The sequence below is a fragment of the Schistocerca gregaria genome, chromosome 3 (assembly GCF_023897955.1).
Source record: "Schistocerca gregaria isolate iqSchGreg1 chromosome 3, iqSchGreg1.2, whole genome shotgun sequence".
Taxonomy (NCBI): domain Eukaryota; kingdom Metazoa; phylum Arthropoda; class Insecta; order Orthoptera; family Acrididae; genus Schistocerca; species Schistocerca gregaria.
The window spans coordinates 542,490,966-542,503,182 of record NC_064922.1 but is presented as its reverse complement, the minus strand read 5'-3'; the positions used below and the strand labels follow the sequence as shown (position 1 = coordinate 542,503,182).

Genomic DNA, 12,217 nt, shown 5'->3' with positions numbered 1-12,217 from the left:
ACCTGCGACCGTAGCAGCCGCGTGGTTCCGAACTGAAGCGCCTAGAACCGCTCGTAGCCCGCATCTTATGGTCGTGCGGTAGCGTTCTCGCTTCCCTTCCCCGGGTTCGATTCCCGGCGGGGTCAAGGATTTTCTCTGCCTCGTGATGGCTGGGTGTTGTGTGATGTCCTTAGGTTAGTTAGGTTTAAGTAGTTCTAAGTTGTAGGGGACTGATGACCATAGATGTTAAGTCCCATAGTGCTCAGAGCCATTTTCAACCAGAACCGCTCGTACTCCCCTGGCCACTAATCTGCCCATATTGAAACCCAGTCTAGAATCTGTGGGACTGCCTCGCCCATACAGTTCACTCCATGGATCTTCAACGAGAAATCTAGTGCAGCTGGCCGTGGCACTTAGTCGGCATGACTCTACATCTGTCAGTAGCTTCCAGTATCTCATGGACACTCTTCGTACAAGGTTTCACAGTGGTCCACGTTGCAAAAGTCGGTTAATGTGACCTGACAGTGTGTGAGACTGTCTAATAGAACCAAGTACGGTTATACTGGACGGCGAATGTCCCGCAGGAACGAGGATCGTATCAGGTGTAGCACAAGCAAACGTAATACCACATAATGCTTTCGGTACTCATAAACTATATCGTACAGCAATATTAGTACTGTAAGGCTGTTAGCTAGCGATGCAGCTCTGTACGGGTAATTATCGTCTTTGGACGATCATAACGAACTCTGTAGGCTCCTCTAGCGGCATGCTAGGGTATTGCGATCTGGAACTTTCAGTGTGAAGCAGGACTGCAGAGACGTACCTGCAAACAAAAGAAAAATTTATTTGTAGAATGAATTTATTCTGCCAGTCACGAATTTTGTAAAAAAAATTGTTAAGTAACTCTGTTTTTCCAAGGGAATAACTAGAGCCTCGCTGCTGCAGATTCCACAAAACCGTTTTACTGGTATCAGATATTGACATGCTATGGAGAAATATGTTCCCCGTTCATGTGCCGACAGCTTGAAATAAATAGAGTGTGTATTGGACTAGTGAAAACACAAAAATATTGTATACCATTTTCCTTTCTTCTATTATTTCTTTACGAAATCTGGCTTTTTTGGCACAGGAAAAACTGCCTTCTTGGTTAGTTTTATAGCTTTGGCGCTGCATTCTTGTGAAGAATATAACAATATGCGAAAGAAGCATTTGACACAAACTTCTCAAACTCATAAGTACTATTGCAACATTTTAGTGTAAATCATCTAGTATGACTAAGGCTCTCTTTCACATCCAATCTTATAGAAAACCTGTCACCATTATCTACTGTTAATGGTTTTCTAGTTTAATTTAGACTTGTTGACATAACTGAAACAGCATTTCCACTCCTGTGAAAGATTTTGGCTTTTCCTTAAACGCCTTGAGAAGGAAAGAATCTAGTGTGCATGTATTCAGTAATAAATATTACATTAACCCATTATTTATTTTCAAAATGTGTAAGGTAACTAGTTGTAAAGACACAATAGCTAATTCTCTCTGATTGTTCATGTTCTTGGAGATGCTAATCAATAATAGCAGTAACACTCAGACCTTATAGCAGAGTGAATATATTTACAATGAAGTTAATCAGCCATTATAACTTAATCAGTGATTTGCAATTTAAATTTATATGAAATGTCTGAAATGCAAATTCATAGCATTTACTTGGAAGGAAGAGAGAATCATTAACAGTTGACTTACTCAGAGATTCTGTTTAATTTTTTAAGAATCTCTTTAATGTTTTTCAAATGTTACAACTAAATCACTATTCAAAACTTTTGGTAATTAATTCTTCTGTTTTACTATTATTTTCAGGGAACCATCCAAGTGGCAAAATTGCTGCCCTATGCCAGCCAGATGCAGCAGGAGTGGACATGCAATGGCACACATCCCCAGCTTTCATCAAAAGAAATCCCTAGTGTTGTTGCTCTTTAGGAAAAGTCAGGAACACAGTGAAAAATATACATACATACAGCGATGTTCTTTTGTAACTCCACTATCACAAACATATGACGTATTTGATATCAAGGAAATTATGACACAGTCACCAAAAGTTCCTAATAAATTTAGGTGACACGATACAGGACACTATTGTGATAGTGCTGTGGGTGAACCACTTAAAATGAACTCCAAATAGTTGCAGTATTGATATGAGACATAAAGTTCTTTATTTCATTGTGAACTACATAATGACATGAAATAAATCCACATTATTTAGGTGTAAGAGCAATATAATTTGTAATTTTATGATCTGATGATAATTGTAATTTAGTTTTAGTAACTTTACTGTCATTAAATTATAAACTACTTTAATAAGATAATGCATTCAAGTTGTTTGAATGTGACTTGCATACACAGTTCATTCTGAAAAATGAAGATAATATCAAAATCACTGAAAACATAATTAAAAATTAAAATTTTAAGATTTGTCATTTTTGAGGAATTTAAGTTAACATTTTTTCTTACTCTACAGTTAAAAATTAAAACTCAAATGTAACTGGAAATTTCACAGTTATGTCTTACTAGATATTCAAATCTATGTCAGAATATGTCTTACTTTGTAGCTCACATCTTGAAAAAGAGTTGATCTATGTTCAAAATATATCAAACAGATGTATGAAGACTGTCGAGAGTAGGTTAAACAAAGGAACTCTCTTTGGAATGTTTACTGTCAGTGGAAACCTTCAGAAGAATGCCAACATTCACAACAGACAAAATATGTCTTAAGTAGAGGTCGTGAGTTGTTATTGATGTGCACTGGGATGATTTATTGAAATGCATTCTTCCCTTTATATAAAAAAAACTGAAAACAGAAGGTCTCCTTTTTTAATTTTGCTAGAAAGATTTCAGGAAAGCATGTGTTATTAAAGTTCAACTCTGCAATAAATTATACATTCACTTTCCAGTATGCTTTTCAGAGGTAAAACACATGTACATCAAGTAAATTTAATTGGTATCACAGTAGCTTTACATTAATTCTAGATATAAGTTTGTCTAGAAATATATTGAAAGCACTAGTGTCTAGCAGAACAGTTGATTGTAATGTAGATTTTATAATCAATTACTTGTTCAGACTCGATTATTTCGAAGTTGTTTATACAGTTTTATTGCAATTTATTAATTCTTCCCTTTGCATCTAGAATTTTCTGCTTTTTTCTCATACTGGAGACATAAAGTAATGTCACGGTGAAAGTATTCGTATTGAATATGAAATTATAAGTCTATAAATAACATCTAAAGTTTTTCATTTGCCTTCTGTGATTTTAGGTGTACTCATGGACGCAATTTATTTCCAAGAGAATACTTGTGTTACATCAAAAAAACAATCATTCTACTGATAACCTAAAACTTTTTTTGTTTACAAGTTTAGGTATGTACAATTTTATTGTTGGTATTTATATTAAGCATCTGTTAATAGTGTACATTGAATATTGATACTTAAATTATTTTTCAGCCTTCACTGTTAAATTTGTGTTTAATTTTTGTTGGTAAAACATGCTGCAATAAAATGTTTTGTGGATTATTTCCTTGTATATGCTACCTAGTTGCCACAATTACATGCCCCTAAGCAAATAATAATTGCAGTTTACCAGAGCTGCAGACTGTGGTTTAATTTTTGATAATACAATACTTGACAATGCTTATTGATATCAGTCCACTGTTTGAAATTAGAAAGCTCACTCATGATGTTAAGAAAACTGTGAGGTTCAGGTTTGAAATGTAATTTTGCCTGTCCATTAAATCAAAAATAAAAATAACACCTCCATGAGCAAGATGGAGAGCCTCTGTAGTGCTGGTTGAGATATGGGGAACACCAACTAGACTGAGGCAGAATGGAAATTTGGATTGAGGAGGGAGTTATGCTTGTGTAGTCCATGCTGTTGTGGGAAGCCATTGTGCCAGGATGGCATAGTGGTTAGCACACCTATGTATTGAGTCGAAGACCCTTATTTGAATCCTAACCTTCACACAAATTTTCATTTGTTGCTTCAGTCTGCATATTTACAAGTGGTTAGTTACCTGGCTGCTGTTGTCGTGCTTCCAGGTCTACCTCAAATGTTCCTGCCATGGCAACACTACATAGGCCATATAAGAAGTATCATAATTAAATAAACCTTAACATTGACACATACACTGGTGAAGTGGTGCAGTCCCAAAGGTATTCCAACAAGCTAAGGGTAACACAACTTTCATTATAATTTTGTTATGTCAAAAGTCTTCACTGCCATTTGTTGTTACACTCACTACAGCTCTCCTGTAACCTGTGTTGCATGTTTCTGTGTTTGACTTTCCATTTGTTACTCTGCAGTCTCTTCATTATTAGTATGGCAAAAGTTTGATTCCTAGTATTGCAAACATACTAGTGACTTTCTGTCACTGTGACATTGAGGCACAGTCAGCTATATTTTTAAGGTACTGAAATAAGTGATGTTCACTAGATACAGCAAAAGCATATACAAAAATACTTTGGTTCACCAGCTATGTAGAATGGAGATGCATGTACATAAAAAAAATTATTGTACCTTTTTTCCTTTATTCTGGCTAGCTCAAAATAAATATTTATACCTTTTTTAGGTTTACCCCATATACTAGACTGTCTGATTAAATTTCCAATGTTCGAGAACTTTTCAGTGGTGCATTATCCAGTGATTACCAAACCAAAACAGTCTTAGGAGTGGAATGACTGGGTGTCCTGACTGAGATTTCTTAGTTTCACTAAATCACCTCAGAACACTTGTGAAATCACTTGCTGACTACTTTTTTCCTGAGCCTTGTTCGTGGATGATCTGGAAGGTAATTGGTGTCACAAAATCTAACTTTACTTAACACTGATGTTCCAGTGCTGGCCACTGAAATGTCACTGTGGAGCCTAATTAGCACAATGAACCGATACCTAATGATCCTTACAGTGGTGAAGAAATGTGCAAGATACCATGGGAAAGATTATCAGATATTGATTGACTTTCATAAAAGGAAATTGGTTTTATTAATCTGGCAGTGAACTGAGAATTAAAGTGGTGGTGTTTTACATGTTGTTCATTGCTGGTCGAAAGTTATGTAATGTTAGTGTTGGACAAATCAGTCACACCAGTGTGCATCGAAACTTTAACTGTTTAGCCTTTGTTAAACTTAATTAGTAACAATACCACAAATTATTAAATAATTCTAAGACTGTGGGAAGCTATTGTATATGACTTCCTGAGGTAGAAAAGGAGAGTCACTGATAGATGCAGTGTATCCCATCACCAGCTGTGATGCAACAATCCACATTTGCACACCACAGCACTTAATTGAGTAGCCTAACTAAACAGATAATCATATAACTGGCTTCATATGATAAAAATGTGTGATTCAGTTGGTTCAAATAGATGGGATTAACAGACTGGAGAATTTCAGGTACTGAGTACCAACCAAATTTTGCTATGTTTACATGGAATGTGACACACACACGTATGTGTAAAATGTCTAGAATGAAAAGAAATCAAAATCAATTACTTAAAAAGTAATTAAGTATCTTCCACACACAAGTTACGTGCATATATCAAGGTCTGACTCAGATTGGATTTTTTTAGTGTCAGCTGAGAGCAAGACGAAATAAAATTGTCGCCAGAAATTGAGACCGAGATTTGAAAGTATATGAAGAAAAATACAGTTTCCCAAAAAAATTATTTAATAATAAGATGTGTGCTTGCTTACTTCATAATTCTCATAATCAAAATTAAGCAATGCAGTGTTATATAAGAAAGAAAAAACAACCCTTTGGAACTATCCTTTTAAATTGGGCCGCCTTTTGTCGTGTAACTGTCAAGCCATAATTAAAGCTGTTCACTACCAACACCTGTTGGTATCACTGACAGAAACTTGGTAGCTGCTGGTCTTAGCATTTGGAACAGAGATGAATGGAATTATTAAAAAAAGTTAGCATTACTTTGTGGCCTTGGCTCTCACTGTTAAGTGTCAAATTCTTCTCTTATGTGACTGCAGTATTCATATAGTAATAGAAGAACAAGAAAACAAACTTGAGTCTACAGAAATAGCTATAAGAAAAGACAGTCAGAACCAAACCATTGACACACAAAAAACCCACAACACACACAATAACAAATGAAACCTCAAATCACCCATGGAATTATGAATAATCTCCAATCAGATACATGTTACCAAGCAGCAGTAGATGCTATAAAACAGATAACTTTAAAGTGTGTAGACAGACACACCAATAGATAAAATCAACATAAAAAAGAAACAAAAGATGAAACAAACAAAGTAAACTACACTGAACATAAACCCAGACACATGGAAATTGCAGATACAGACAATCATAAAAATTATATAAACAGTAGAATCACAAGAAAATGGCATACAGTGACTCCTTCGTAACTCACATACAGAATCAGTAATACATTAAAAAAGAGGTTAGAAATATTAAAAATAAAACAAATGACTAAATATAGAAACACATCCCAAAACAAAAGCAACAATGAGACAGATACCCACAGTCTGTGTAAACTGTGCAGTAAATTAGTGCCCATAAAGGTCAAGGAAAATGTCGAAATGCTGTAACTTGCTCAGAAGGTAGAAGAGCCAAGGGTCTTATGTGAGGCACTGATGGAGACTGCAGATTCTCAAGCATGAACTGTTATGCCAATATATTTCAATTGGAAATGATCATAATACATATTACTTTCTGTGTTAAGAAATTACAAAATCTTCAGGCAACACACTGGAAAGCACAACAACCAAATTACAAGCAAGGAATTACAAACACCTATCTCTCCTCTTACCAAAGAATACAAAAATTAAAATATGCTGCATATCTGTGGATCAGCATATGGTACATGTAATACATATCTTCATACTAACTAAAAGGCTGCACTATGTTTGTTTATAGGTGAAAACAACTGTACATTTCTTCTTCTTTCACTCCTGTCACAACATGTTTGCATCCTCTATCTATGATCTCAAAACATGAAAATAATTTTCCTTATCATTTTCATTCTGGATATCATTCTCAGTATTGACAAGTGGAAGATACATGAGCACTATAAAGTTGTGTATTAAATAAGACATACTTTAAAAGGCCAGAGTATGCAACATGAAATAACTAAAGCAAACAAACAAACAATAAATTTCTGATGTGAGAATGCATAATATGATTTTTTGTATATTGGAACAGATTAAGCATTGTAAGTGAAGGGAAAACAGGGTTTAAACATGGAAAGAACTAGAACCCTTGCAATATACATAAGTAAGAGTGCACATCATGGAACATTGTCTCTGGTTTTGTTCTTCTTTGGTGAATATAGCTCTCGGCAAAATTATGACAGGATATTTTATAAACCTGAGAATTTCCACATTTATCCTCATTTTGTGGCTGATTGTGATGTTTTCACATAGTTTCTTCTAGGTGCAATTTCAACTATTATCTCCCAGGTTGTGTGTTATACCTTAATTTTATCCATTGTTTGTCAGTGTTTCATCCATGACTGTTTTACTTTAGTAAAATGAAGACACAGGTACAATGTATATATCCCAGTATGTACTGCAAAATTAATAATGTATATTGTGTATACCAACTGCACAACAGAAGCAGACAACATACAATGTTAAACTGCAAACAACTGAAAAAACCTGATGTAAATCACTAAAAAGCACCTGAAGATTGCCTCCAGGGCTTGAAATGCATAGTGCAGTAAATAAACACAACTTGTGACTGATGGTGGTTTGCTCTTCATTTTGTGTGTTATAGTTCCCCTGATGGCTTTCTGATTGAAAGAACATATCTATGGTGGCAATAAAACTGAATCAAGTTGACATTCTGATAAGGAGAAATTTATCATAGATAATAATCAGGAGAAAATGGAAGTTATGTATGAAATAGAAAGTGACAGGTGACTTTTTGTTTTAGTAGACTTGGAGATGCACATTACAAGAAGGAAGGAGTCAGACAGACTGCTGTAAGAGCAAACTGAAATTACTAGTGAAGACTACATTAACATTTATGATGACCTGCTCAGCTGAGGGAGGCACTGCAGCTTATTTCAGCCAGAGTCAGCTGGTGCCCGTAGTGAGGAGCTGTGTCACCCTGTTGGAGCCACATTGACACTGCCATGGAAGTGACCAGCAATATGAACACATTTGTGTCAGCAAAAGAGCACAACCAGCGGGCAACATAATGTGCTCATGCACATGCATATAGCATTATCCTGTTTATTTCATCATTTAATTATATTTTCCCTTAATTTGGGGTGCATCCTCTGTCCTAATATGAAGAACCACATTAATTATTCCCACATTTAACTTTTTTGTGTGTTTTGACATTAGTTATTTTGTTGTGCATACTCTGATCTTTTATAGTACATGCTAATTAATATATAAAGTGATATGGCTCATTTATTTTCTGCTTGACAACATTGACAGTCATCTGCAGAACTGTAATTTTGCAGAAAGTCAGTTTCATTGCACACAACTGAGGATCACAGAATACCCAAAGTTAAAGAAATTGTTTTCATGTTTTTAACTTACATATAGAGGATGCAGAAATATCATGCTATGAGTGTGAAGGAGAACATAGGTACAGCTTATATTACTATTATGTCTATGCTTACGACCTTTCAGTTAGTACCAGTAAATTCCTAGGTCTGTAAGGAATTGAACTCCTGTTTTTGGAATAGCTTGAAACATCAGATTATTTTACAAATGAGTTGATGTGTTAAGTATTTGACGTTAAGCATGTAAGTGAGAAAATATTTACAAAAGGTTTAAAATTGTTAAATAATTTAAATGCCATGAGTTATACTTCTCAGAAAATATAAACAGTCTATAATTGTAATACCTCCTTTACTGTATGGAATCTTTAACATAAAATTACACCTCCTGAAGAGCAAGTTATGAAAGTGTTTCGAATTGCTAAGTTCTGTAAGTAACTATGCGATACTTTTCTTGGGCATGGGAGCCGTTAGATAGACAACATGCAGCTATGACCCAGCAACATGAAATATAAACCATGAACCTTGAACTGCATTGGCCTGTGAGTAAGATAAATGGTCGAGTCACTTTAACATGACCACCCCCTGTGGTCCAGGTCAGCATGCATATAACCTCTCACAGATGGCAGGTCACAGCTCTGTCATTGGAGGATATGTAAAGCATGTCTGCAGGACATGGAAAACAGTGCACCCATTGTCGTAATGCAGAAATGGAGTTGTGTATCTGATGTCGAAAGGTAATGATCATTGGCTTCGAGACAAACGGCAGGAGCATTTCTGAAATGGATAAATGGCAGGTCACAGCTCTGTCATTGGAGGATATGTAAAGCATGTCTGCAGGACATGGAAAACAGTGCACCCATTGTCGTAATGCAGAAATGGAGTTGTGTATCTGATGTCGAAAGGTAATGATCATTGGCTTCGAGACAAACGGCAGGAGCATTTCTGAAATGGATAAATGGCAGGTCACAGCTCTGTCATTGGAGGATATGTAAAGCATGTCTGCAGGACATGGAAAACAGTGCACCCATTGTCGTAATGCAGAAATGGAGTTGTGTATCTGATGTCGAAAGGTAATGATCATTGGCTTCGAGACAAACGGCAGGAGCATTTCTGAAATGGATAAATTTGTAAACTGAATGTGGGTCACGAAGTTAAAGTGTACAGTGTGTTACAAAATGGCTCTATGCATAACTGGCACCAAGACAACTTCGGTGCACCACGGGCTGTAGATGGTGGGTGAATGACTGCTGCAGAGGTGTGTAGAGGCGAAAAGACAAGCAATTGTTGAGTAACTCACCACCCAGATGAAACAACATAGTCTCCTCGAAGACAGTTCAGCTAACACGAGTGTGCATCTATCCTTGCAGGCCATGTCCATTTTTAATAATTTTTTCATAATGTGGGGCCACAGTCATAACATATTTCTTTAGAGTCAGTACTGCCATTAGACTGTTTTTATTTGCAGTGTTACATTTACACGATCATGATTTCAACTTCAAAGGGCTATTATCAAGTGTTTTAATGTTATACAGTGCCTAAGATGGCACACTGTTGTATTTAAAATAATAGTGTATTTTAAATATGACAGTATGTCATCTTAGGCACTGCATAAAATTAAAACACTTGATAATGTGTGTAAATGTAACACTGCAAATAAAAAACTGGCTAATGGCAGTACTGACTCTAAAGAAACGTCGCATTTTTCTCTTCATGATGGCATCTACCAGCAGGACAATGCAGTGTGCGACACATGTAGCAGTGTACATACATGGTTAGATGTGCACTGTCCTACCCTGGCTACCAAACTACCCGGATTTGAACCCAACCAAGAATTTGTGGGACTGGCCCAATTGTGTTGTTTGTGCTGCGACATGGCACGGGAGTCAGCATGGCTCCACAGCCCTGTCAGTACCTTCCATAGACTCACTGATGCTCGTCCAGCATGTCTCACAGTGGTCCATACCGATAAAGGTGGTTTTTCAGGCTTTCCACAAGTGAGCTCATTAGTGTGACCGGACAGTGAAGATGACATCGTATGTATATTACATATTCCACACGTTGATTCAAGTGTTCATCCACTGAGATTGAAAAGAACGTTTGAAAATCATGTAGCGCAAATTTCACTGGCCAAAGTTTATATATAATATCCCTGCCATCTAACCTTCTAGTTAATAGGGACTGTGATAAAGTCCGTATGGGAACCATTGACAGGATGTTTAACAAGAGGTATAAGGATCAGGGTGTGAAAATAGTGGCAGAAGACCAACTTCAACATGAATCTCATTCACCAAGTAGAAGAGAAAATACATGATCCTCACAAAAATCAGTAAAGCACACATCTACGTGTCCCATTCTCGAATAGCACGTGAGGAAAATAAAAACCTAAGACTTGTCGTGCGAGCTCTGAATTCTCTTATTTTATTAACATAGTCATTTCCACCTATGTAGGTGAGAGTCCACAAAATATTTTAACATATAGAGCAGAATTTTAGCTTTTTAAATATCGTGAAGATTTCGTCGCAACGAAAAACGGTTTTATTTTAATGATTACCACCCCAATCCGCGTATCATAGCCGTCCCCTGTTTAGGGATAATATAAAACATGGTCCGCTTCTTTGAGCGTGTTCTGTGTCCTCCGTCAATCCTTTCTGGTAAGGATCTCGTACAGCGTCGCAATACCGTAGAAGAGGAAAGACAAACGTAGTGAAGGCAGCCTCTTCCGTAGAGTGATTGTTTCCTCTTAATGTTCTTTCAACAATCATAGTGTTAGGCTCGCCGTCCCCACAGCATTTTCGGTATGTTGATCCGAATGAAATTAGTTTTCAGTTGCAATCGCTAGATATGTAATTGAATCTACAACATTTAAATTCGTATGATATCTCATGTAACTGAAATTTAACGGAATGTTTTTAGAACTCATATGGGGAACGCTGCACTTATTATTGTTTAGGAACTGACATTTTTCGCACCATTCACTTAATTATTCTAAATAATTTCACCGTTCGATTTGATCTTGTGATGGTATTTCTAGACTGCAAACAACAGCACCATATGCGAACTATCTAAGAGGGCTGCTGAGATTATCGTCTAAATCGTTTAGGTACGTTAAGAACAGCAGGGAGCCTATAATACTTTGTCGAACCCAAATACCACTTCGGTTTCACTTTCGAAGAAAACCATCACACGTTAAGCAACTAAACGGCAAGATAAATGTCGGAAGCAGTCACTATATAAAAGCATTGAACAAACGACCTGAAGGGAAAGAAACACCTCTCTCTCTCTCTCTCTCTCTCTCTCTCTCTCTCTCTCTCTCTCTCTCTAGCCCCGTCTCTCTGTCCCTCCTTTCCATTTAATCTTTAGCCCATCTCCCCTTTTCTGCATGCCATTACCAAATTTACCAAATTCCTCTCCCCTCCCTTAATTTGTACTCACTGTTCACCACCTTGACTCATTTTCGGCCGCTGCCCACCACATCTACCTTTCATTTGTTGCATCTTCAAGGCCCACATACTCTTTCATCCGATTTAAATTATCACCATATGAACATAAGGAAAACTACATGACACACACATGGAAAACGGCAGATGGAAAGAATGTTTATAACGTGGAAACCAAAATTAACACTTTATTTACCAATACTAAAAGTACAAAATACAGGCAAATTTTTAGCCAGGAGAACGTAATCAGGCACTAGTGGTGTTATATAT

At 36.5% G+C, this 12,217-nt stretch overlaps 1 protein-coding gene across 2 annotated transcripts in view; it reads left to right on the top strand.

The window, feature by feature from the left end:
• LOC126354118 (uncharacterized) overlaps window positions 1-3,541 on the top strand; it is a 515,275-nt gene extending 511,734 nt beyond the window's left edge. For both annotated transcript variants that reach the window (XM_050003514.1, XM_050003513.1), the window contains one exon: window positions 1,834-3,541. In XM_050003514.1, the coding sequence (XP_049859471.1) occupies window positions 1,834-1,953 (120 nt within the window). In that variant the 3' untranslated portion in view covers window positions 1,954-3,541. The remainder of the gene's footprint in view (window positions 1-1,833) is intronic.
• The last annotated feature ends 8,676 nt before the right edge of the window (window positions 3,542-12,217 follow it).